The sequence below is a fragment of the Hypomesus nipponensis genome, chromosome 19, assembly GCF_054491055.1.
Source record: "Hypomesus nipponensis isolate SF chromosome 19, ASM5449105v1, whole genome shotgun sequence".
NCBI classification, from domain to species: Eukaryota; Metazoa; Chordata; class Actinopteri; order Osmeriformes; family Osmeridae; genus Hypomesus; species Hypomesus nipponensis.
Genome location: NC_140379.1, coordinates 8,635,944 through 8,663,748, shown reverse-complemented (window position 1 = coordinate 8,663,748; position 27,805 = coordinate 8,635,944). Strand labels below are relative to the sequence as shown.

The 27,805-nt window shown below is 47.0% G+C and overlaps 1 protein-coding gene across 3 annotated transcripts; it reads left to right on the top strand.

Moving 5' to 3' along the window:
- Positions 1-16,603: 16,603 nt before the first annotated feature.
- Positions 16,604-27,511, top strand: kif7 (kinesin family member 7). 3 transcript variants are annotated; one of them, XM_084682888.1, is made up of 20 exons: positions 16,604-16,714; positions 17,425-17,847; positions 18,302-18,502; positions 18,684-19,083; positions 19,303-19,650; positions 19,781-19,973; positions 20,184-20,345; positions 20,472-20,630; positions 20,846-20,988; positions 21,168-21,283; positions 21,453-21,590; positions 21,714-21,922; positions 22,359-22,556; positions 23,024-23,149; positions 24,057-24,230; positions 24,586-24,801; positions 24,977-25,183; positions 25,403-25,601; positions 26,052-26,213; positions 26,793-27,511. In XM_084682888.1, the coding sequence occupies exons 2-20, from the start codon at positions 17,517-17,519 to the stop codon at positions 27,200-27,202; spliced, it is 4,092 nt and encodes a 1,363-aa protein (XP_084539014.1). In that variant the 5' UTR covers positions 16,604-16,714; positions 17,425-17,516; the 3' UTR covers positions 27,203-27,511. The 3 variants fall into 3 exon arrangements, with proteins under 3 accessions (XP_084539014.1, XP_084539013.1, XP_084539015.1); XM_084682887.1 differs by having other exon boundaries at positions 16,605-16,714; positions 24,054-24,230; XM_084682889.1 differs by lacking the exon at positions 16,604-16,714 and having other exon boundaries at positions 17,721-17,847; positions 17,923-18,502; positions 24,054-24,230.
- The last annotated feature ends 294 nt before the right edge of the window (positions 27,512-27,805 follow it).

Here is a 27,805-nt window from a genome sequence, read left to right as displayed (position 1 = left end):
TCTCAATAATTAAGCTTCGTTTCAGCCGCAGTGCAGCGCCAGGAAGATTAACAAATGTCTGACATGCAGAATGCAGTGTTGACGTTTTGATTGAACTTAACGAGTGTTGGATCATAAGCACGGAAATTGCCAACATTTGGTGAAAACATTTGTTTATGGTGTGTTTCTGATTCATCAATGTAATTCAGACACTGTAATTGTATGTCTGGCCTAACTTCCCACATGGGCAATGTTTAAACATGTACAGTAAGACAAGTGCATGCATGCACACACACATTTACACAGGCACACACACACACACACACTCCATCTTTCATACACACATGCACATACACTGTATAAATACACTTTCTTTGTCACACTCTCACACACACACCTGCTTTTCTATGGTCCAGTTGGCTGTGCCCCCAATGTTGAGTTGAAGTCACACTGAGTGTGTGATGAGCCGCTCAATGGCTGTGATCTGCAGGGTTTCTGAGGAGCTGTGTATGGTTCTGTCAGGACCTGCAGGAGGTCCTCTTCACACACTCACACACACACACACGCACCCCCCCCCCCCCCCAACAAACACACACCAACTGCATTCACACACTCACCATCCTAATACACACCACACACCACACACCCACTCTCTCTCACACACACACACACACACACACACTCCCCCAACCCCCCCCCCCTCCACACACATACACCTGTGGGAGGTCTTCCTCTCCTCACCCACTACAAACACAGTCCACCCCCCCGCAGGATGGCACTCAATCTCAGATGTGCGGTCGGCGTTACATGCGTATTTGTGTCAGAACAGGCCTTGCCTTGGGCGGAGACGGAACTGCTCCTTCCAACACCCAGGCAGCCGCTCACTGAATGACAGGTCTATATTACCAGCCTCAGCAGACCCAGGGCCGATCAATAGTGTGGTGTCAACTTTTTGTCTGTCTCGCCTCCCCTTCACCACCAGGCAGATCCTCTCCTGCTGCTGTTTTAATTGTATCCTGGCAAGGGTCAACCAGCAGCATGGGAGCAGTGTTGGTCAAAGCCTATCAGTGGCTGAGTCCTACTTGGTTTAATCAGGGCGCCTTGCATCTGTTGCAGGCTGCTATTTCACTCTTCCCCCGACCACCGCCTACTGTACGTTATTATACGTTCTCTCTCAGGTCTGGGGAAAGGTTGCAGAGCGTCTGGGAGCTGGAGGTGTTGATCAGTAATAACAGCTACGCTTGCGCTCTCTGTCACCTCAGACAGGGCCAAGAGGGATAGGAAAATACGTGCTTTTCAAAACCGTGTCTGTCTCGGAAATCTCAACTCTCATTAGAACGCTCTGCATCCTGCACTGACCTGGAAGCAGAGCAGAGTGCTGTCAGGCATGGGCGTGGCAGGACATTCTTGGAGAGCAGAGGAGTCAGGGGTGGGTTGTGAGCATGACTTGTCCACATGCAGCACACCCTATTCAAAGTAACATGCAGAGACACAGCAGCATGGTAGAAAATCAAGGCCAATTTGATTTGGGAATGGATGTTACTGGCTTTGGGTAGCATTTCAGGCCATGATGGTGTCAGTCTGGCTCATAGCTAGCTGTTATTGTAAAACTCAAACACTGACATTAGGATTGGACAAGCGCTATTAAATTGATTGGCAGGGTAAATTGAGGCACAGCAGGGTCAAACTCTCAAATAATCAGCCCACTTACAGATGTTTACTGGAAGGCATGTCTTGATAGCAAAGTAAGGAAAGAGGAATGGCAATGTATGCATAAAATACAATCAATCCAAAATGCACTTTGTCTTTCCTGCTTTGTTTTGCCATTGAAATTGAATAATTTCATTGGTGCTGTTGGCCGATGTATTTTGTTCTATTTATTGAGAGTGCTCTATTACGACCATACCTCTAATTATTTCACACTATTTTGTTTTTCATAACTGTAGTTGAATCCTCCACACACGGTACATGGAGAAGCGCATTATATTTTAGGGCTGCTTTGAAAAGGGTTAAGATTCCTGCCCTTTTCCCACTGTTACATCAGGTGCTCCGTCGCCACGGCAACGGTAATTAGCAGGAACTCGGTTTCCAGGCAGGCAGTGAATAACTCCGTGCCTCATCGTCATGGCAACCAAGGTCAGGGCAGCCACACACACACATGCACACACATGCACACACATGCACACACACATACATCTGCCTAAACCATATAGCATCCACTGTGCTAAAAAGCATAGAACACATGCAAGGACTCTGTGTGGAGAGTCTGGATCACTCACAGTGGATAAATCAACAAAGCACACACACACACAAACACACACACAAACACACACACACACAGACACAGCTCTGAATCTCCTGAATGTGTATCTAAGTATGGACTTCAGCTGACAGAGCACAGCTGTCAGTCAGGCTCTCTCTCTGCCTGTGTCTGTGCTCTGAGTGAGAGCTATACCCTAGCGGTCAGGATAGGTTACCTGCTGCTCTGACTGCCAGCAGCACCATGCACTCACAAAGTCTCCACGTGTCCCCAACCACAGGAGCCCTTTTTAGGTGACATGGACCGCCAGGGTCTCTTCTCCTCCTCCAGGGTGTTCTGAGAGAACACCAATTTCGGAACACCACACAGTAATGCTAACCCTGGAGGGTTAGCCAGGGTTAGCCACCTAATTGATGAATTGAGAAATTGTAACTGGTCACAAGTATCTCTGGTGATTGTATACATAACTGTAATGCTTCATCAGATGACATGTGTAGCTGAGGTTGTTTGGTGCAGTGCTTGACTGATTTGTATCCCAGCTTGCAACTGAAGAGGAGATGTTGACAAGTGCATGGTGACCTGGGTGAGGAATGCAAAACAGGACTCTAGCAGAACTCTGACCAAGTTCATTGCTCACTGTCCAGAGAATATTTTGGCAAAAACATTTCACTTAATCTTTTCAGATAAAATATTTTTTTGTTGAATTTGTCTTTTTTTTTTTTTACACAAAAGGGCATTATAGTTACAAACCAGAGCAGTGGGATCAAATAAGTGCAACTTGAATTACTTTTCATTGAATCATTTCATGTTGGGAACTCTTAGCAGAAGTGTGGATTTCCAAACTATAAGTTGGACTTCAGGAGAAGGACCCCCACCACGAGAACCAACTTTTTATAAAGGTTATTATTCAGTGGTAATTTAAAAAATCCATTTTCTTTCCACACCGTTTGTTCTTAAATGAAGTACCTGCAAATCTCACCTCTCCTTCTGAAAGAAAGAGAGCTGAAGTGATTGGACTAAAATTGGGACTCCTGTTGAGCTTCTTCTATTTTTTCCCTGTTCTATTTTACATTACATGTCTGGTATTCAGGTAAAATCTGATAGAGAGAATGAACTTCCTTCCACATGCTAACAGACACCCTCCTACTCACCCACCCACACACACAGCACACACAGTGGGTCATGCTGCAGAATCACGTCTCACTTCTCTTTCAGAGAGCGATACTGGCAGTAAGAAGGGGAAAGATGGAGATAGAGGAGAGGGCAGCAGGGAAAGATAGAGAGCGTGGAGAGTCAGGAGTAGGAGAGGTGATGTGGCAGGGTTGTAGCCACAGAGAACTACACCTAAATATTCTTAATGAGAGTATATGATGGGGAGGGTGATAGTAATGCTTTGAGTTCACGTAAGCAAAACTGATTCAGAGTTCAACAGCATTGAAATACCATTTGGACATGTCCTTGTTGCAAGAATTGTGTATTACTGAACAGATCACTCAGAAACAAACAGAAGATAGAGCTATTACAAGAAACCTGTAGCCATCAGTCATGCCCATCTCCCTATATCCAACAGTGAACCCTGTGACAGGGTCTGTTTGTCTGTCTGTTTATTTAGTGGGGGAGGAGGGCGTAAAAAAGTCACCCCTTTCTTTTCTATGCTCCTGCTCTATCATTCTCTGTGCTTTTTCCCAGTTTTATACTTGTTTTTTTCTTCTTTTAAAGTCCACAGTGGAGTGAGAAATGCAGGGAGAGCTGGAGGCAGGACCGCACGCCTGGCCGTGAGTGCAGCATAATCGCTCTAACACCAATTATCCCCACTCCGTGCATGGCCACTTTAAAAACTTATAATTTCCTTTGATAGCAGCCTGTTACTCTGCTGTAGGCTAACATTAAAACCAGACTGCAAAGAAAAGAAGGAGGACCATTTCTGGTCTTTGCAATGTGTGTTTTTTTTCATAGTGGATTTAGGGTTTTAGGAGGGAGAGGTCTTAAGGATGGCGGGGGGGACGTGAGGCCTGTGAACCACAGCATAACGAACATGACGAGGAAACACACACACACACACACACACACAATGACGCACCCAATGATGCTGTGAGCACATGTAATTATTTCTGTTAGTTATTTCTTGCAGTGCAATTAGACAGTTGTCCACATATATAGGCTTTTAGCAGCAGGCTGGGACCTGGACATGGTGGAGCTGTGATGATACGGAGATAGGGATGTAGTAGAAGGCTCTAGTGCTTTCTACGGAGGAAGGCCAGAGCCCTCTTGAGCTCCATTTGGTTGCTCTTACAGGCCTCTCATCTCTGAAAGGGTCCTTTGTTCTGCCTGGAGACCAGAAGGGAGGCTGCTGGGACACGGTGGGGACATGAGGGTTGAGGGGGGTTGCATTTAGTAAGTGGTTCCTTCAGAGTTGTTGAGACATAGCAGGGGCCAGGATATTTTAAAAGGGACATTATATTGCGAAATGAAATGCTGGTTCAGCAAAGGGTCTTGGTAGACGTGGTTAAAAAGGTTCCTCCTCAATGAAAAGAAAACAATTGCCCTAATCTATAAAGTCCTTTGTTGTAAAAACAAATTATAGCTTGACATGTTCAATTTTTTCATATTAATTTCACATAAAGAACATCCTCTACAGACTGTTCATCCACTGACAAATGTAATATAATGATACTTAGGAAGTTTTTGAAGGTCGTACCTGAACAAAAATAATGTCTCCTTTCAGACACACCCAAGTACTGATTCTCAACTCAAGGTCTCGAGATACATATAGTTTATCTACCAGAATACCGCTAGAACCTACTTCCTGTGCTTCAAACAGTCTCTATCCAAGCAAAGCTTCAAGCTTCCAGAAACTCAGCTGTCCGCAAAAGTGTGACAGCTGAAGGGGGAATGATTCAAGGTGGCCATATTGGTTTGTGTGTGTGGGGGTAAGGGGTGGATGTGTGTGTGTGTGTGTGTGTGAGGGGGTGGGCTGACATAATCACCACTGATATTTGATTTGATAGTAATATTAAGGGGGCCATATGGAATATCTTATCATGGGAGCCAAACTACCCATCAGTGAGAAACCTTAGATAAGACAGACTGTACAACAGCACTGTACCTACAGCATCGCCCATCACCATGACTGTTGACTGCAATTATCAGAAAATGGATAGCAATTCATCTCATTCATGATGAATGTTTACACTCAATTAGCGCCCTGTGTGTACCCTCTCTCATGTTGTAAATGTGTTAGCTAATAATGACTATTATTGTCCTATTGGTAGTGGACCACATGAGTAATATGTGATGCGTGAAAGGCATCCGTGCCGTTTTGATTTCGCCCACCCGATCAGAGGGATCGGCCTTGCTTCACTCTGCCGGCCAAGCCCCAGGCTGTTCTCCACAAAGAGGAAAGCCAGCCACTCACTGACAAACAGCTCAGGAAAAATCATTTTTTTACTCTAATGCTGGTTACCGTGGAAACCGTTCTGTGCCAAACAAAGGAAGAGATGGAGAGAAACAGGAAGGAGAACAGTTTTCCAACTTGAGCTTCGTGCCCTCTCCTTATAGTGTATGCTGAGTGTACGTGTGCTTGTGTTTATGTGTCATGGAGAGAGAAAATGTGGAGAGTGTGTTTCTGTGTGTGTGTGTGTGTGTGTGTGTGTTTGTAAGCCTGTGTGAGTGCGTTTGTGTCATAAACATAGATGACGGGGGGAATGTGTGTATGTGTTGGCATATTCATCTTTTGACAGCCTAATCATGTGTGATGACGGAAGGTGGATACTCCTGTCAGAAAGTGCAATCAACACACACACACCTGTAATGTGTGAAATAATGCAGTCATGTAATACTGTCCTTTGTGTTACTGTTTAATTGGCTATGGCTTCAGTGTGCATATTTGTACAGTGTGTGCATTTCCAAATGTGTTGCTGTGAAAAATGAGAGAGAGAGACGTAGAGGAAGAGAGAGAGAGAGAGAGAGAGAGAGAGAGAGAGAGAGAGAGAGAGAGAGAGAGAGAGAGAGAGAGAGAGAGAGAGAGAGAGAGAGAGAGAGAGAGAGAGAGAGAGAGAGAGAGACAGAGACAGAGACAGAGAGACATGTTTGTGGGGGTGGTGTGTGGGTGTCCTGAACAGATTGGGTGACTACACTTCTGCTTTTGCTTGGTTTAATAATCTGATCTTTTTTTCATTTGGGTAAGTTGAAATGCATGGAGAGACTTTTTTGTTGTTGCAGAGATTCTCTCCTATTTCCTCCGTCAACAACTTCTTATGATCTGTGCTTCATCTCCTCCTCATCATCTGCTATGATTGTCCTGAACATGTGCATTATGCTTTAGCTGTTATGGAACTGCTTTAGGAGGGGATGTATGGACACATGTATTGGTGCATGTACTGATACAGTACTGAGTCTGACTACAACTACAGAATTCGAACACTTGCACAACAACTGCAAAAAATAATCCAAATGCCTTCTAAATATCCACCCACTTCAAAAAATGAAAGCTTCCCTGAGAGTTTCCACCAGGCAAAGAGTAGAAATAAGCACCTGACGGACAATGATTGCTTCTCATTCATCAGTGGAAGAGAGTGGCGAGGGGAGAGTGGAGCACTCTGACCAGGCACTGTGGGAGGTCTTGAGTCCACCCGTCACGCACGAGGAAAACCGCCCATCACCACCACACCCCAGGGGTGATAGAATCACACTCCGGTCAGCTGGAAGGCACATTCAGGCACGACGCAAACCCACCCTCTCTAAAATTAAGCGCAGATTGGCGGTTCATTCATTTCATGTGCCACATAACCGCTCGTTAACAGTGAAGCGAGTGTCAGATCTCTGTTAACTTGGAGTAATGAATGGACCCTCAGTGTCTGACCACAGCTTGTCTGATAGGTTTGGTGCAGGACCACTGTGTTGGAGGTTTCACACCTTCCTAAAGGTCATTAGCTAATGAGGGCAGCTACCTGGAAGAGACGCACCTGCAGGGAGATCAGACTTCACTGTGAGTTGCACAAGCAGATGCTGCCCTTCTGAACACAGAGACTGAGGCTTTATACTCTGCCTACACAAATTCAGTCAGGTTGCAGACAGGTGTGTCCACTGATACGGACATCTGCTCGCTGTTGACCTTTGAACTCCCGGCTCTGTTTTCAAGGCGTTATACAGTCCTTATCTGTTCCTACGGGCTTGGTGTAGCTGATTGAAACCATCGGGGAGTACAGACAACCGCAGTGAAGGAAGCATAAAGTGAACTTGCTCCTTGTGGTAGCTTTTTATTATTCCACTGCTAAAACAGGTAAATGGATTCATTAAGCACATGTTGCACACAGGGGTCGGATAAACATCATACTTGAACATAGAAAATGACTGTACTGATTGAGAAAATTATTAGGCTACAATGCAAAATTGAAATTTGCAGAATGTAAAAAAAAAAAAGCTTCCAAACATAAAAATACATAGAATTATGTTCTGTGTTTTTTGTACACATGAACGTGTAGGCCTTCTGATCATGCACATGGTAAATGGGAGTTCCATCTCCCCAAAATATTTTTGTGACACCACAGAATAGCAAAATCTTTAAAAACAAATCACAGACATGGACTTGGTCAAGCATATGCTTAAACATAAGTTCAATCGACAATGCTGTTGAAAGCAACAACATAGCTTTTGAAAAGAAATAAACTGGTAAAGGATTGAAACATTGGATTTCAAGTGTACGGCTCTGCTGATAAAAATTGCAATTATAGCTAAATTAAGGAAACTACTTGTGTAGTTCACTCTGCCTGGGGAGAGATTGCCATAACAGAGGTCCCTTTCCCAGAGGTGCTGGTGCTGGGGGGTAGCAGAAGTTAATCTCTACGCAAAAAAGCTGAAAAAACACTCACTATAAGATGACTACCCTGTACTACAGCCACTATTTTTATAACTGGAGACGGGAATACAGACACAGCCTACACAAAGGGGTTTGAATTATATTTTACTTCAATAGTGGCTAGCTGACAGAAAGAAAAGAAAAAACTGAGAAAGGGTGCAGTGGGTGATGGGGGCCAGAGAGAGAAATATAAACATTTTAAAGATGATTGGACTGAAACATTATTGATAATGGTCTTACTGTAGACATAAGAATATGTAAAGAACGAATGTGTCATACCAATCTAGTGTTGTGTTATACAGCTTGAATGGGTTCAAGTAACTATGATATTGGCTATTGGCTATTGGCTAATTGCAAGAATTTGTGAGGGGGGGAGGGGGCGGTTGTTTTTTTGGCAGTTCCTTTGGAACTTTTGTTCTGAAAATCCAGGGTCTCTTTCTTTGTCATAACGTCACCGATATTCATGAGATTGGCAGGCCACCTGTCGAGCGAGCTGCGCTTTAAAGCGGCAGGACTGACACAACACAAGACTCCCTGCACACATGGCACAGGCTGGGCGCGAGCTGACGTCTTCATTCTCAGCAAGGATAACAAGACAGTCTGCGAAGAATAGAGTTTGGCAGGGAGGCAAAGAAGAACAGACAGAACAGCATAGTAACAGACGCGAACTGTAGTCTATGATGTTCAGTTTATGTGAACAAAAAGGTATTTCCCAGCAAAACCAGTGATGCGTGGTAGGTCAACAACCGAGGAAAAGATCAAGACAGAAATAAGCGCTGTGTGTGCAGTCGATCTGAAAAGACTCAGAGGTAAGATAAATATGGACTACTGTGGGTGTATGTAGTATTTGTGTATGTTTGTGTGTGTGTGTGTGTGTGTGTTATAATAGAGAGCAACAGGTTTTTGGCATAGAACACATTTTATTTTAATGTGTGCAAGTAATCATTTTGTTGTCAGTTAATGTATGTAGCCCACTAATGTAGGCTTAACTAGATGATTTCAAAATATGTCTTTAGCTCAAACGTGCCTAAACTGTTAAAGGAAAAAATGAAAATGTCCTGTTCATGTCTTTTATTGTCATGCGGAGATGCGATGACAATGACATCTATGTCAAACATTTACAGTTTTTTGACAGTTTATTAATACGCTTTTTTTGACTACATGTCAAATGTACGGGCTAATACAGAATCATGCCGTCTTCGTCGTCATATACTTGCAAAACATATCTTTTCTATTGTATTTTATGCATAATGCATGCACATTCATTCTATTGCCTTCAGCACCAAAGTAGTGGACAGCTCCCTCCTGCATGGCACGGTACAAAAATAACCGCTGCCAAAAAAACTTACTTGGATACGAAACACTCGAAACAAAACACAGCATTATAAAAGAAGCATAGAAATATGAAGTCATACAAACGTGGATCCCTCTTAATTTACATTGAATTACAATGAATCAAGAACTCGACATAAAATTCTGCTTAGACAAATGTATATCTTTTTAAACCAATGTAAATTTGCTGCATTGTTGCTAAACATGTTTATTCTGTTTTGTTGTTATCGGCCTAGTTCTCGTTAAATACCAAAAAAACTAAAAAACATCAGTCCATGTAGCTTTGATGAGGGAGTCTTTACAATGCGGGTTTATCCTTGTGAGCCCGAGGCTCCCTGAAAGCTGAACAGATATGTTCAGGCAGGGATGCAGCTGCCAGAAGCACATCATGTGAAATTCAGTCTCAGCTCTAACCTTGAAGAGGGCAATCTGCTTCTGAAAGAGCAGCTCTTTTGAAGCGCCACAGGATACAGAGAATAGACGTGCACACACACACACATATACACATCAAAACAAGCCTGATTGTGTGTGTCTGTGTGTGAGATAAATAGAAGGAGAGAGAGAGAGCGGAGGTCATTTAAAGAAAAGTATTTGAAGTACAACAGTCCCGGTTGCTGGATACTAAATGTGTAGACTGGTTGTGTGGGTCCCCATGGAGCAAGGAGACAAACCTGGGCCTCTGACTTCATCAGCCCTGCAGGGCAGTGAGGTGCCCAGCCGCACACTACTGCTACTCCTGCTGTTTTAACAGAAAAACAACCAGAACAGATTCAGTCCGCACAAAATAGGTTGAATACAATTGAGAGAAAAAGAGATAGACAGGAAGCAAGATCGTTTTGATCACTCAGCCCCCTGAGTAGTCTGCCGACAAGAGGAGAAGAATGGTGAGAGAATATTGGAGAAAATATAGAAAAACCGAGAAAACTGAAAATAAAAATTAGACAAATAGAAAGACTGAATTCCAATTTCATAATGTTTTCATGTGAATATCATTGACTGTTGTTATTTTACAGGCACAAAAATAACCTGTTGATTGTAAGTCCACAAACAGTAATGGCCATTTCTATGCCTCTGCCGTTCCAGAGAATTGCCTTGTAAATGTTGCAAATCCATCTCAGCTGTGGAGAAGGATTCTTAGTGTGGGACTGTAGGAATAGATTTTCATGGTTTTCTGAAGCAGAAGGGATCAAGAAAAAAGTGTTACCAGCAGTGTCAGAATAGAGGGAGGTGAGGACGGAGGTGGAGATGCAGAAATGGAGAAATTGAGGGATGGAAGAATGGGGGATGGGGGGGAGGCAGTGATCCAGTCAGCCAGCAGGGTGGATAGCTAAGTCAAACGGATGAAGAGAAAAGAGAAAGAGAGAAAATAAGAAAGAATGCTAAAGAAAGAAACAGAAAGAGGGAGAGACGAGCGTAAAGGAGGGAGAGAAACGAACAAGTCAGAGGCAGAGCCCTACTTAAGTCTTAGAAGTGTGAAACGTGTCAGATCTGTGCCCAGATGGAGGGGTTCAGCCTATGAGGCGACAGTGTGGCTCCAAGCCCAGAGCTGAGCCTGACTCACACTGACTTAGAGCACCAAATGTACACTCTCTCACACTGATGATAGCTGTACCCCACAGATGCCACAGTAACCACTCACACGCCATCGGCCCTCTGCTACATACTCCCCCTCCCTGAATATCCTATTCACACCTACCCATCCCACACCCCTCTCCACACATAAACCCCACATCCCATCCCCCTATCCTATGGCTGTGTACGTTCTCCTTTCACCCACAAGAAACCGTTTCAGCTATAACACATTCACCCTCATCCTTACCCCCCCCCCCCTCCCGCCAAGCTCCATCCCATCCCCCATAATGACACCCAACCACCTGCATCCCTATCCTCCCCTACCTCCCCTATCTCCAAACCACCATCATCCCCATCCCTTCCTCCACCCCACTCTGTTCAAGACACCCCCAGAGAGAGTGTATGTGTAGGGGGAGGGGGTGGTCCAGAGCCCCCTACCGGGGCAGAGCTGTGAGGGTGAGTCACAGGGCTCCAGCTGGTCTTGAGGCCGTGGCAGCAGCTTGGTTCTCATAGTGGAGCTATAGATCCCTCCCCATGCACATGAACAAGTGGTCACTCTGACAAAAACCCCACTGCCCACCCGCAGGACATTAAAGTGCACACAATCACAATTAGGCTACAGGTTAACGTGCTCTTACTGCCATTGGTTATTCCACAAAATGTTGTTTTTGTCTGTTACTGTCTTTTTGAAATGTGATCAAATGGTAGACATGGGGAAGAGATAGAGATTGGTAATCTGATGTGTATTGACCCAAAGGTGTTTGAATCAGATTTTCTGTTCACTAAATGCAGTCAGATAGCCTGAGGAAGATATTCTAGTAGGTTCACAGTCAACATGTGTACCATAAAATGTACCATTATAAAAGTAGATGTTTCATTTAAGTTGTTTTCACATTATATTAAAAGTAGCACCAAGTCACAGGTGAGACAATGATACTGTTTCACACTGAGATCCTGTTAAGTGAAAAGGCAATCACTGTCTTATTCTCAAAAAACATACATGTAAGTTATGATTGGCCCTGCAACAGGAAAATTCCCAGAAGATGAAAGTAATTCTGCGCCAGCATTTGGAGGCTGTCGGTGTAGATATAAAAAGAAAATAATTTGGTTGCAATTACAGCAGCAGTTAGTGTGCACTGCACGCCTCCCCAATCACTTTACTACAGTAAACATGTCCCTGTATGTGTCCCTGTCATGGGATACATGGTTCTATTCTGATTGCATTTAAGAAAGGATTTCTGACACTCTGACAGGCGTGAAGAAGAGGAGCGAAGGGATTTTGCTAACAACAATCCTCTCATCTCCGTAATAAAACAAACTGTGCTGCTTTCTCAACAGAGATGCCTGGGGAGGCATGCTTGGCTGGCAGAGAGAGGCGGTGCTTAGCTTCACTCAACGCAAGTAGGGCTGGGAATCATGTGGGGTCTCCGGTGTTCTGCTCATCATCCCTCATCAGCCGTCAGATCCCAGACAGGTAGACATGGTAACATCCTGTAATCTGGGTTAAAATGCCATCTGTATTTCATCTTCGCCTGTCTCCCGGATGTTGTTCTGTCAGTTTGTGTTGAACTGAATTTTCCGAACCATTTACTGTCACTTCCAGGTAGACAGCACAGGGCTCTGTGGGCGCAGAGCTGGAGAACAGAATCCTGGGCTAGGGAAGATGACTTAGAGAGGGAGATAACACACGCACACACAAACAGTATCAAGGTTTATTTAGAGATGGTGTTGATTCATTAGAATAACATCTGTCTCCATATGTCCTGTCAGTAATCAGGTCTGCTCAGCACCTGCTGCAGAGAAACACAACTGATGAAATGAGAGGTGAATAAAAAGCCATTTAAGAAATTCCTGTCATGTTCCCTTACGAGGGGCCTGTGATGAGCTGCTGAGTGAGGTAGAAGGTGAGGGCAGGTAGCTGCCTTCAGGGCATCATTATTCTCACTCAGAGTTATTGAATTAAAGTTCCCCTCATCTTCATTTCATTCCTATTCTGGAAGACTGGAATGTTTTTTTTTTACCACCTGACTGTTGATTGTTTTGCCTTGGAGCGGTAAGTTTTATCTCTGTACGCCATGCTGACCGCACGCTGGTGCAATCCACCAGTGTTGCTTGGAATCTGAATTTATTTTCCAACAGTACAGTCAAGAGATTGTGTGTATTATGTACATATTTTTTTCAGTTTTCAATTAAATATATATGTTGTACCATATCTACAAAGCCCCCACCACCACCCGTCAACCATGTGCAACGAACTGTACCTAATCTGCAAAGCTGTATTGGAGAAATATCCACATTTTTCTATAAAAATATACACATGATACATGTTTCATACAGCCTTTTGGTCCAACATAGAGGCTGGAGAAACATGATTTTCTCAATCTTTTCTTATAATCTTTTGTCCCCCTTTAATAATAACGCAAAAAGATGGAAAATTGCCAGCGATTTATGAATCCAAGCCATCCATAATCACAGACGCTCTGTTTGAACATTAGTTTCCATTCAGATGCCACAAGGACAGAATTGGCCCCAGCCCCACTGCCTGCTGTGTCTCCTTCCTGTAATTGTACAGAGAACAGGCGTTCATTTGAGCTGGAGAGCATAATTCAACTCTCTTTAATAATGCATTACCATTCTATGCTGCACCTATTATGTCTACCCAGACTCTAGCCAAAAGTAAGAGGAACATATTCCAACCTTTTTTCTCTCATGAAGTCCTCAGTAAATGTGTAAATGGATGCAGAGACAGGCTTGGGTATCTTGAGAGAGTCTCTTATATTCACACCAGCAGATAGCCCCATTACACTTAATATATATTTAATTGGGAAAGCGTATTTGATCCAAGTCAATTTCCCCATCACAGTGGGACTCGTAATGTAATGCATTACCCTGTCGGAGGCAGAGAGGAGCAGGCTACCTTCCCCTCCTCGGCCAAACCTGGCCCTGATTAGCCTTCCTTTACAACAAGATCCTATTGTGACCTCTACCTTTGTTTGTGATAACTCATGCAGTTCCTTATACAAAAGCAATGAGGCCAGGTAACCTGAATATGTAGGCTAACCATGTCTTCATACTCCAACCCACCAGTCCCTGGTAATATAAGTAGCTGGGGTGATGAAAAAACGTGTTGAGGCATGATTGTTAAATATTCAGAGATATAGAATAATGAGTCAGTGTGTGAGTGTTTGTGTGTGCGTGTGTGTGCATGCTTATGTGTGGGTGTATGCATGTGTGTGTGTGCTTGTGTTTCTGTGTGCCAGGGTGTCTGTCTTGTTGGGAAGCAGAGAGAGTCCTAAGGACAAGAAAACCGACCGCTCCCTGATACAAAAGGCTCAACAGTAACAATATTACCTCAGAGCAGGGAGGCCGATTATCCCCAGTCCCCAGCTCAGACTGTCTGTCTCAGCGGAGGTAGACAGAGTGTGCTCCACCTGCCGAGATCAATGGGCGATCGTTAAAATAGCCACAACGGCGCTTCACATTGACATGTTTAAAATTCACAGTGCCAACTGCTTTTCAGCTTGGTTAGTAGACAGACGTAACGTTCTTTGATTATCATAGCTGTAGATTAAGCATCTGTTCAACAGTACAGTCTTTCTGGGCACGCATTAAATGCCAAAAATGATAGAATTTTAAATTGCCTTTTGTCTCAACAAGTTTAATCATGGCATTTGTTAATGACTGTTAAACAGAATTTTCAAAAAAAAAAATCTTAATTATTATAGGGCTAACCACATGTTGTAAAGACCTGTGCCTCCTATCTCTCTTGGTTATTAGAGTCATGGTTGGAGTATTTACAAGAGCCACCCTCCTCCATTGATGTGTTTTTATGAGGCACTGAGTGCAGTAAATGCATCGACTGTGGCCCTTCACAGCACCAAGCGTGGAGGGGGACACAGGTGACACTGTGGAAATGAAAGAGAATATTATGGATTTGGGAGGCTCTCTGCCCACTCATCTGAAAGGGCACTAGGGATTTAGTACCATGGCATTATTAAGTCCAACCCACTGTTTGTGAGGGCGGATCGGGGCAAATGCTCATAACAGTAACACAGCACAGTAGCCTCAGAGGGTCTCAGTAACTGCTATTTGTTTTTTTTTTATATTTGTGACAATTGACACAGGTGATTAGTAATTAGCATTTGCAATGCAAATGTAATTTACATGGCTTTTAATGTTCTCTTTCTTCTTCACAGGATATCTGACTCTTTCCAACCTGACACCACACCCTCACAAACGTGACTTTCAAGCAGACATCTTCTCCAGACATCACTACAGGAGTGATCAGGCCACAGTTTACTGTAGAGCGTTCAGATTCAGACTGGGTTCTGGACACTCTGGAAGACTAGTGATTTTGTTGTTGTAAACACAGCACCCAGACAACAAGTCACAGTCTACCTCAGTGATCAGAATATACTCACCTACAGTAAAAACTCCCCTCAAACAATCGATAGGGGAGAAGGTGGAGAAAATATATATAATTATTTGTTAACAATTATATTCGAGTTGACTACTAATTGGAAAGAAAATGTATAATAAACTTAATTTATTGTTATGTTACATAAGCTTCTGTCCGATTTTTCTGTTTATCCTAAATTTTCTTACATTGATTAAATTGATTGTTAAAAAAAAAAAAAATCAATTTCTGAACATTTGGTATTTGTTTATTGCTTTTCAAAAGTGTAATATTATTTGCCTCTCTAAGCACCTTCCTTCATTGGCAAATACAATCATTTAGATATAAAATATTTTTTTAATAATGTGAGTTGTTTGTTTCTTTGAAGCCAATACAAAGGGACTTTGCTAACACACCCTTTAGCTATCTCTACTCTAGCCTCGCTGAGAAGAGCCCTCAAACACTAACTCATCCTAGTAGGAATTGAATTACACTCACGATGGCCTGTGGCATTCAAAAAGAGCTGTTTCGGGATGCTGAGTGACGAGATGGACAGATATGAAATGGAGGTCTAATTAGAGCAATTTGTAATCGCTTTTTCCGAGGTTATGAATATGCATCTCAAATAGGGAACAATGGGAGTGGGTGTTACCTTCAACTCTCAGGGTTCGGTGTAGGATGTTTCCATGGTTACCACCATGGCAACCTTTACTAAAACACCGACATCAGGCCTCTTAGAACAAGTCATCATGGAATACTCTACGATTTTCAAGGCCTTGAGAGCCATTGTTGACTAAACTCAGCAGCCCTCTTAGGATGCTCTCTGGGTGCTGCTGTAAGTTATGTGATTGAAGAATATGCTACTCTGACACATAAACATCAATAAACAGACCAAGAACGGCCTGGCAATATCGATGTGTGCACCTTTTTGTAATACAACTGCACCCAAGTTAACATTTACCAAATTATACCTGATGTTTTTTAAATGCAACTTTTTAATACATTTTAAGAATGGGTGAAACAATGTAGGCTAAGCTTGCATCTGGCCCCTCCACAATCCAAAATGATTCCTAACTAATACTGACCACTAATAACAAGTTTAACTGACAGAAAAATAGGTGCCTATATATTTTTTTGATTATTGGATAAATAATAAGGTTTCCCAACATGATCATTCGTTCAATCTACCCTGGGCAGGCCACTGCGTGACGTCACCACCCCCCAATCCACAGTGCCCCGGCCTGACTGACTCCCAAAATTCTGTGCTTCTGTTGTTTTGGATAGCTACCTTGGAAGATAAGTTTCGCAAGTTTAGAAAGTGAGTAAAATTAATAAACATAATGTTTGCCAATTCACATAAGATTGAACTTTGCATGCACTGTACACATATTGAATTGAGAAATTTTTATGTATTAGTGTGTAAGAGAAAATAACTTGTGTAAGTTTAGCAAGACGGCTAAAATGAGCAGCAAGTAAGTTAGAGCTAGCTAACTAGCTTTCTAAGCTAGCACTGTTGGATTCTTGTTCTACTTTACCGTTAGCCTAGCCCATAGCTATTTGTCCACATGTTTTTCTTCTCAGCTATTTTAACAATCTATACTCTTTATTTATTTTGTTATTCGTAACTCGAATTCATTTTGGGGTTAACCAGCCATCTCCCCAACCAAAGTGCCACACCGAAATAGTCAAATATCTAGAAAACTAGTTAGAGCTAGCTTCTTCGGGATGATGCTTCACAATATCGACATATACAATGCGGTGTGGTTGTTTTTCAAAGCTGATATTAAACCAATAAAAACATGGTAGTTGCAGCATTTGACAGATGTTAATTCTAGAATACAGCCCGAAATTCAAATGAATGCTCCACGTATGTCCTTGCGTGCATTACTCTCTTTTTTGCTACTCTGTTGTTGCAACTTTGATCTTGTTAGCAGCAATTAAAGACATCAAGAATGAGTCTGTGTCCTGATTTTCCTTATGCATGAATAGTAAACATGTTTGATAAGTCTTAGTTTCTCCCTTCTCCAGTGGCCCTAAGATGACTGGTTGTTTTCACCATCTGACCATGAGTGGAGATTTGGAACCCTGACCTGCCTGCAAACCATCCAGCCAAGCCAGCCATGTCCCCCAAGGTACCTGGTGGCCAGGGCAGGCCAGAGGACACTGCAGTGCAGGTCGCTGTTCGAGTGCGCCCCCTTCTGCCCAAAGAACTGCTGCACAGCCATGAGAGCTGCATCACCGCTGACCCCGAGCAGTGCCGCGTCACGCTCGGTCACGACCGACACTTTGTCTGCGACTACCTGTTTGAAGAGACCAGCTGCCAGGAAGTAGTTTACACTGTATGTGTCCAGCCTCTCATAGAAGCTTTTTTTCAGGGCTTCAATGCCACAGTTTTTGCTTATGGACAGACTGGCTCTGGCAAGACATATACGATTGGGGAGGCCAACATATGTGAGTTTCATTATGATTTTTACTACCTTTTTGCTGATTTCTGTGATCAATGAGAACACTTTGTGTGTGATGTAGCTCACAGGGCAGCCTAGAGATGCGTGCCTGCGTATGTCTGATGACATGTGATGAGGAGAGACAGGCAGTGTGTTCACACCCGTTAGGGAAGCCAACTGCACTTCCTACAATGCAGCTGCCACGGCCTTGAAGGAACAGTCCTCACCAGACAGGCTTGCCATCTGAGCTAATTGTGTGTGTGTGTGAGGTGGCAGAATGATGTGTGGGTTATGGGTACATTAACATAGAAATGTGTGTGGAGGAGTTGATTTGCGTGTGTTTGTGAGTACAGTGCATGTTTGCGTGAATGTTTGCTTAAGTTTGGTATTCATCACAGAGTCTTGCACAGCTTCAATGTAAGTAAATCACTACAGAGGATGAGGCCTTTTTGTTCCCGTAGCCTCCTTTAGGGATGAGGAGCAGGGAATCATCCCCAGGGCTGTTGCTGAGGTCTTCAAGCTGCTCGATGAGAATGACCTCACTGACTTCTCCGTCCGAGTGTCCTACCTGGAGATCTACAAGGAGGACTTCAGAGACTTGCTGGAGGTGGAGACGGCCAGCAAGGATATCCATATCAGGGAGGATGACAAGGGCAACATTGGTAATGATGGATAGAAGGATGGAAGGATTTTTTTATAGCCAAGGTGTTGATGTAGTATTCCGGTTTGGGTATTATTATCTGCTGTAAGTGGTAGTTCAAGTCCTGATTTGTGTGATACTGTTTCATTTGTCTGTCGTTCCTCTCTCGCTTTTATCCTGAACGTGTGTCTCTCTGTCTTCAGTGCTGTGTGGGGTAAAGGAGTGTGAGGTGGAGGGTCTGGATGAGGTCTTGAGCCTTTTGGAGTCTGGGAACACAGCCAGACACACTGGCGCCACCCAGATGAATCCCCACTCCAGCCGGTCGCACACCATCTTCAGCGTGCTCATGGACCAGCGGCGGGGGGGCCTGAGGGGGCAGGGGGCCCCCACAGGATCGGCGCCTCACGTCCTGTCATCCAAGTTCCACTTTGTGGACCTGGCGGGGTCGGAGCGTATCCTGAGGACTGGGAACACAGGAGAGAGACTGAAGGAGAGTATCCAGATCAACAGCGGCCTACTGGCCCTGGGCAATGTGATCGGAGCTCTGGGAGACCCCAAGAGAAGGGGCACCCACATACCCTATAGGGACTCCAAGATTACCAGGTACAGCAGGCACTCTGTGGACTGCTATAGTAACAGTAGAAGAAGCAGTCACCCAGCTAAAATGGTGCCACTGCATGTTCTGTTCAGGAAAAAGGTGCAATAAAAGGCACACTCCCGTAGAGAATGATCATTAAAATTGATGTTTTTTTCTGGTCGTGATTGATTTCAGTGAAGACCGGTGACAACGTTTGCTTTGTTTTTATCCCGTTCTTCCTCTAGGATCTTAAAAGACTCTCTGGGAGGAAATGCCAAAACGCTGATGATTGCCTGCGTCAGCCCCTCCTCCTCTGACTTTGACGAGAGTCTGAACACTCTCAACTACTCCCAGCGGGCCCGGAACATCCAGAACCGGGCCACTGTGAACTGCCGAGGCGAGCCAGACCGCGTTGAGGGGCTGGAGCAGCAGATCAGGGCTCTGCGCCGCGCCCTGGAAAACCGGCAGCGCTCGGAGACGCGCATCATCACTCGCTCGGACCAGGACAGACGGACACGCCACGGAGAAGGAGAGATCAGCAGACTGCAGGCTCAGAGTGCCCACTACAGGACCTGCACCGACAGTGCATACAGGTTGGCACATCACACGCGCACACTCTAAACAAGTTGGTGCAAAATGCGTGTCGACGCATTGCCAGCAGATGATGTGAATCGCTCGTGTTCGCGACCAATGGCACGTTTGCCCGTGTGTGTCTGTCACCAGGTTGCTTGGGGAGCTGCAGTGTGAGGGGGCTCTGAGCGCGGAGCAGGGAGGGAGGGTGAAGGAGTGGCTGTGTTCAGTGGAGGAGGAGCGGAGTGGCCTGACCACAGCCTCAGGGCCGGACAGCGGCATAGAAGGGAGCTCCACAGAGGACAACTCTGCCCTGAGGAGGGCCAAGGCCACCGTCAAGAACCAGGTAGACTTCAGTACAGCACACGCACATATCAACATCATACACAGACTCACAGGCCCACACACACATACACATATTAACATGTATGAGTTTGTGGAAACTGTGCACATACTCATAAGCCCACACTTTCACACAAACACATACTGAGGGACTCACAAACGTGACCCACTCTGAGTGTCAGAAGAGGTGATATCTCTCTCGGGGTGTCTCCAGGGGTGTGAGGCTGTGGGAGAGGACCGTGAGAGGGGGAGAGAGGGAGACGGAGAGAGGGAGGAGAGTGTCGCCCTGCTCCGCTCTCAGGTCCAACAGCTGGAGAGAGAGAACACAGACTTCCTGGCTGCACTGGAGGACGCCATGGAGCAGTACAAACAACAGGTCAGAACCTGCCTTGAACCAGTTCACACACTGACCACACCTCCCAAAGTGCTACTTGAAATCCTGCTGAAAACTGCGTCGTTGAGACTTGGGTTTGGGCCATCATGTTGTGTGTCTCGTTCTCAGAGTGATAAGCTGCAGGAGCAGCAGGATCTCATAGCGGAGCTGCAGTGTCTGTTGTCTACTTCCGGCGTGTCGGGGCTGGGCCTAAACCTTCGTCCACGACCCCACACCGCCCCCATGGGTGCCACACGCCACGCCCACAACAGATTTGCACCCGGACAGGTACCGGCATAATAAAATATATATATTTTATATATATATATATATATATATATTCCCAGGCGGATTTCAATTAGCACTTGGCCATATTTCTTGCTAACAGCAACAACACTTGATAAAATCCCCATAGACTGGAGCAGGAATGCAGCTGGAACATAGCCATCGTTTCCACTGGGTTCCAGGCTGTCTAAGAGTGTGCTTCTCCTTTCTATTCGCAGCCTAGCCCAGTGGACTGTGTGGAGAGTGATCAGGAGCACTATGGTTATGGTTACCCTTCCTGTAACCTCGAGGTCATTGGGGGAGAAAGGAGGGATGGCGAGGAAGAGGATGGTCACGTGTCTTTGAACCGGGACAGACGGAAGTATGCACCATCTGTTTTCCCCTTGCCTGCTCCCCTCTTTTCTCCCCTCCCCTCTCTTCTCCTCTCCTCTCTTCTCCTCCCCTCTGTACTCCTCTTTTCTCCTCCCCTTTCCTCTTGTTGGTGCTCTTCTATTTACTGATATGTGTTTTGCCATGTAAAGTCTCTTCCTTTTTTTTTAGACAGATGAACCAGACATGGTCCAAGAGGGAGGGTGTGTCAACAGCAGGGAGGGGGTTGGGCTCTCAGCCTGCATTATCAGAGCAGCTGCCCACCTCCTTCTGCACCAGACGACCATGTAAGACCCCCGGCGGGACGCCCCCTCCTGATCAATACCCCCCACTGACAGACACATTCTCCTCCACCGGTTCCCTGAATGGATCCTGCTGATCTCTCTGTCTCGTGGTTAATCATAGTTGTTATTTGCCCCTTGCTTGTTTGTCCGCTGTGTGTGTGTGTGTGTGTAGCTAACTCCAGTGTAGGTGAGAGCTCCGTGGGTCTGGGGGGGTCAGAGCTGGGGCTCATGCAGGCCCAGCAGAAGATCAGGGAGCTGTCAGTCACCATCCGCATGAAGGAGGAGCTTATCAGGGAGCTAGTCAAGACAGGTCAGTACACACTGTGTGAACAGCCCCTCCTGTCCTCCCCACTTCCCTCCTTCCCCCCTCCTCCAATCGAATCCCCCCTGTGTGTTTGTGTGTATATAATGCTGTGATTGTCTGCGTGCGTAGGTAAGGACGCGCAGGCCCTGAACAAGCAGTACAGCCGTAAGATCGTGGCCCTGGAGGGCGAGGCGGAGCAGGCCCGCCAGGAGCTCCAGGAGGCGCAGCGGCAGCTGCAGGAGCTGGAGCGCCAGGAGAGGGAGAGCAGCGGCGCCTCGGACCGCACGCGCACCCAGGAGTGTCGCAGGAAGATTGCTGCCGCTCAGAGCAAAGTACAGGTCAGGCTCCTGCGACCCCGGCCGCTTTCAGAACCGGACCCAGAGGCTACACAAGGACACACACACGATCAAACACACCACTCACACATACATACACACACACACACACAAACACACTATGACACTCTCAGAGGAGACAGACCCAAACAAGTACACGTATTGGAGAGAAAGATAACATGCAGAAGCAGAACTCAGGGGTATTTCATGACTAAACGCCCCCAGCAGCTGAACCAACACACCTACACAACTTAACCCAGGGTTAAAGCTCCCACCAGACTCATACATATGTAAGAAGATCATTATCTTCAACAAGTGTGTGTGTGTCTCTGCATGCTTCCTGTGCGTGTGCGCTTGAACCTGTCCGGATGTGTGCGATGTGTGTTTCGGTCTGGCCGGCCCCGGCGTGTGCGTGACATATCCCCGTGTGTGTGTGCAGGTCCTTAACCAGCGTCAGAGGGCCACGGCGCGGCTGGCGTCGCTGTCGGCCCAGAGCGAGCGTCGCGTGGGGGAGCTGGAGCGCAGCGTGCAGAGCATGCGGCAGCAGCAGGAGCAGCTGCAGCGGAGGCTCCGCCACGAGAGCCAGCAGAAACGCCGCCTGGAGACGGAGATGCAGAGGCGCACGCACCGAGTCAAGGTGCCACGCCGGCGGGAACACACACACATACAGTGGCCCACGCTGACACCGCTGACACCAACTCGCACACTGTCTTCCCACCTTTTTCCCCCCTCTATCTGTTTGTTCCTTTTTTCTTCCTGTAACGTAAACACTCCATCCCTTTCTTCCTCCTTCCTCCCATCAATCCCCCTATGCCACTTATGTTTTCATATCCTCCCTCCCTCACCCTCCCTCACCCTGCCCTCCCTCCCTCACCCTCCCTCACCCTGCCCTCCCTCCCTCACCCTCCCTCACCCTGCCCTCCCTCCCTCACCCTCCCTCACCCTGCCCTCCCTCCCTCACCCTGCCTCACCCTGACCTCCCTCACCCTGCCCTCCCTCACCCTCCACCCTGCCCTCCCCCACCCTCCACCCTGCCTTCCCTCACCCTCCCTCACCCTGCCCTCCTTCCCTCACCCTCCCTCACCCTGCCCTCCCTGCTTCCAGGAGCTCGAGATCAAGAACGAGCAGCAGCAGAAGATCCTGAGGATAAAGACGGAGGAGATCGCAGCCTTCCAAAAGCAGCGGCGCAGCGGCAGCAACGGCTCCGTCATCTCCCTGGAGGAGCAGCAGGTGACTCCAACACGCCTTCAACGCGCTTCCGACACGCCTCCGACGTATGCGACAACGGCTCCCTCATCTCGCATCAGCGGACGCACACCCTCAGATACAAAACCTTGTTCACACACGTTTACAATGTGTTTGTAACCTACCTGTAACATGTCTAGAACTCATTTATTACCATTCTTCCACAAGTTACAACAACAACAGTGACATACAAAAAGCCATCTTTATTTCTGTGCCAAATATGGCCTCTAGTGTCTTCCAGGGAAGCCAGTCACCCACTACATGACTTTGTTCAGTGAACAGTCCCTGGAGGGTTGGGGGAGACGCCTAACCCGCCCGGCAACCGTGCGTTTGTACGCTCTGTCAGGCACTTACACGCTCTGAGCTCCATGAGGGGAGAGTCAATAGGCTGCTTCCGATATGCTTGTCTGAGCCAGTCCTCATGTCAACACACACACACAGTCTCGCACACATACACACCTCAACACATTCAGGCACATACACAATGCACACACACTTCTCAAACTTCTCGTTCTCGCCCAGCCTCTCGACTGTGGCTGCCTGTGTTAGCCTGTCTCCCTCCAGCGGTAGTCCTCGTGGGCGTCATGATGAGGTGGTGAGGACCAGGCCGCCGTGTTATTGGGGATCAATACATGGAGTGGCTGGGGAGGCCCACACTTGTGGACGGAGAGTGGTGTGTGTGTGGCGAGATGCAGGGTTGTTTGAGTGGCTACACATTTGCTTGTGTGTGTTTTCACGTGCCAGAAATGGTCTTGATCCCAGTGTTGTGTGTCTCTAGGACCACCAACGTCTCATTTGGTTCTCCTAAAGGGATCAGGTCTAGTTCTGCCTCTGCGTCCTGAGGGTTGGGGTCTGTGTCCTGACTGGGTGTGTGCTGTGTGCCGGGCAGAAGATTGAGGAGCAGAAGCGCTGGCTGGACGAGGAGATGGAGCGCGTCCTGGAGCAGAGGAGGGGCCTGGAGGACCTGGAGGGGGAGCTGACCAAGAGAGAGGAGATTCTCTTCAAGAAGGAAGCTCTGCTGCAAGAACGCAGCGGCCTGGAGACCAAGAGGCTACGATCCAGCCAGGTACCCACACACACACACACTCTCACACACACACACTCTCACACACACACACACACTCTCAAACACACACACATACACACTCTCACACACAATGAAATTGCACTGTGAATATGGTCAATACAGGCATCCTGTACTCCTAATACATTTCAGGAATACTGGAAGGCTGCAGATGTCTTGGGTCTGCCTGTTCTCACCCTCTCTCTTCCCCTCGGTTACTTCTCATCCCTCTCTTATCCTGCCCCCACTCCTCCACCCCGCCCCCACTCCCCCACCCCCTCTCCTCCACCCCCACTCCTCCTTCCTGCCCCCACTCCTCCGCCCCACCCCCTCTCCTCCACCCCCACTCCTCCACCAGGCCCTCAGTCAGGACCTGGTGACCCTCTCAGGGCGTATCGAGTCTCTGGAGCGGGAGCTGAGCGAGAGGAACGGCCAGCTTCGCTCTGGCAGCGCCCAGGACTCCCAGCAGATCCGCCAGGAGATCTCCAACCTGCGGCAGGAGAAGGACACACTGCTGAAGCAGAGGGTGGAACTGGACGACAAGCTGAGACAAGGCAGCCTGCTCTCACCTGAGGTCAGCGCACACACACGCACACGCACACACACACAGTCCTACAAACCCACATGCTAGACACACACACACTTACACACAGATGAATACAATCCTACACTATCACACACAGAGACACAATTGTGTGGTCGTGTGTAGTGCTCTCCACCGTGGTCTCCTCTGGTGTGTGTGTCTCCAGGAGGAGAGGACTGTGTTCCAGCTGGACGAGGCCATCGAGGCTCTGGACGCAGCCATCGAGTACAAGAATGAGGCCATCACCCAGAGGCAGAGGCAGCTTCGAGCCTCGGCCAGCATGCTCTCTCAGTGGGAGATGAACCTCATGGCCAAGCTCAGCTACCTGTCAGCTTCCGAGACGCGAGCCCTCCTCTGCAAGTACTTTGACAAGGTGTGTGCGTGCATGTGTGCGTGGAGTTAGTCAACGCCACTAGGCTGGGCTGGACAGATATTCCTGCTCGGTTCTGTTCATCTGGAGACCTGCTATCTAGCTTCAGGTGTGCATGTGTGTATGTTTCTGTGTGTGCATGCTGTTGTGTGCATCACCTTGTGTGTTCATGCCCGTGTTGTGTGTGTTTATAACTATGTGCGTGTGTGTGTGTGTGCGCAGGTGGTGTCTCTGCGCGAGGAGGAGCGTAAGCTTCAGCTGGCCCTGGCGGATGTGGAGATGCGAGGGGAGGAGCAGCAGAAGCTGGTGCAGTGGCTGGAGAACGCTCTGGAGCGCTCCCAGCTGGACACGGACCGCCGGCTCACCCAGCAGCAGAAGGAGCACGAGAGGAGCATCCAGCTCCTGCTCCAGCAGTGCCGAGGTGTGCCGCACGGAGACACACACACACACGGAGACACACACACACACGAAGAAACACACACAAAGACACACAGAGAAAGATACACACAAACACACAGATACACACACAAAAAGAAACACATGGAGATATACACACACACACACACACGCAGAAACACAAATAAACAGATGGGAGATGCGCACAAAAAAACACATGGAGATACACACACAAAGAAATAAACTACACACACACCAAAAGATCCCTCCCAGTTAGTTGATTTTCCTGTCAGCGTGATGTGTCTAGCGTTGCCTCATGCCTCCCCGGCTCACAGCAGGCCAGCGCCCATCACAGTCATTATCTCCTCAGGTTGGATGTACGCGTGTAGACGTGTGTGTTTGTGTGTGTCTGTGTGTGTGCGGCTGCTTCTGCGTATGTTCGCTTCCCACTCATGTTTACCCTCCTTTCCCGCAGAGCAAATGGACGGGGGCCTGGCGGGCCGTCAGAGGCAGTACGAGGGCTGGATCCATAACCTTAGCAAGGAGCTGAACCTCTACAAGACAGCCAACCTGGAGCTGAGCAGCAGGCTGAGGGAGCTGTGCGGACCGCTCTGCCCGCCTGGCGACCCGGGCAGAGGTAACACACTCCCACATAACACTGGGTCTAAATGAACTGGTCTGCCCGGCAACACAGTGGGTTGGAAATGACAAGTTGTCGAATCAAAAATAGTCTCTCGCCGTGTTTTTTTTTTTTGTTCACCACTTGGGTACACACGCCTTCGTTGGGAATCCTATTTACACCGTTTATTCAGTAAACATAAATGTATCTGTCATGGCAACTGTAATGTAGCAGCATCACCCTTAGGCAGTTTGAAAATGTGTTGTTGTAGGGAGACTTGTCGTGACTCTGGAAATATAAGCTTAACTAAAAAATCTGATTTTAAATGCCCAAGGGGGTAATGTTATGTGAAATGATTCTGCAACATGGGGTATAAGATTTATAACTGTTATCCTGCCATGTCATTTTGCTAATGACTGTGTGTGTGTGTGTGTGTGTGTGTGTGTGTGTGTGTGTGTGTGTGTGTGTGTGTGTGTGTGTGTGTGTGTGTGTGTGTGTGTGTGTGTGTGTGTGTGTGTGTGTGTGTGTGTGTGTGTGTGCGTGCGTGCGTGCGTGCGTGCGTGCGTGTGTGCGTGCGTGTTTGTGTGTGTTCCCCAGTGCTGGGCTCTGAGGGGAGGGCAGCAGGCTGTGGTAGTGTGGAGAGGCTGAGCAGAGGCCCAGAGGACTGCAGCCAGAGTGGGAGTGGAAGTGGGAGTGGCAGTGGGGAGCCAGAGAGACCCCCCAAATCCAGAGAGGAGATGAGGGAGCTGGTGAACGCACCTCTACCCGCCACCTGGAGGCGCTCTTCCCTCCCCACGGAGGATCCCTGCGGCATGGAGGAGCTGCAGCTCAGAGCGACTGGCGAGATGCCTGTTCACCGTGTGGTACAGGTGGGCTCAGGACCCAGGGGGGGGACCCCCACCCTTCCACTGGCTAAGTCCAGGAGAGAGTCCCGCAGATCCAGCCTCAATACCGGACCACTCACCTCCAACAATGCAATCATTGATGTGAGGAAAAACCCAGTGTAGCGGATGGATTCAACAAGCCAGAGCTCAGTTTGGGGAAAACATGTATTGTTGTGTTTTATTCGTACTATTGCCATCATAATTATGATGTTGTGTTTAAGTCCCCAAGTTATGAATCTCTGCTTGTTTTTCTACATATGCTGTAAATGTTGAAAGCCCACTCATCTCTATTATCATGCACTTTTACCTAGTATGTATTCCTTTATATTCACAGATTACACAGATAATGTATTATTTGTCTTAAACCATTGTACTCTATTCATCATCACAACTGTTTTCAATGTTATAACTTTAATAAAATTTGCTCTAGTCATCCAGGGTTTTACTGTCACCCGAGAATGTCTAATAGAGAGAACTGCCACTCTCGGGAAACTTCCGGGTTCTGAACTGGTTGAAGTTCCATGTGAAGGCGCTAACGAGCGAGTGCAGAATGAATGGAGGTCTGGAGCGGTACCCCACAAAATCCACTTTTCTCAGGATATAATTTTTTATCTAGTAATTTGAATTCTGAATTCGAAAGGGGAGGCAAAAAAAATACACACTGCTGGCTGTTGGATCGTTTTAAAGTCGCCTTTGTGTTCTAAAAAGCTTTTGAAAATGTCATTG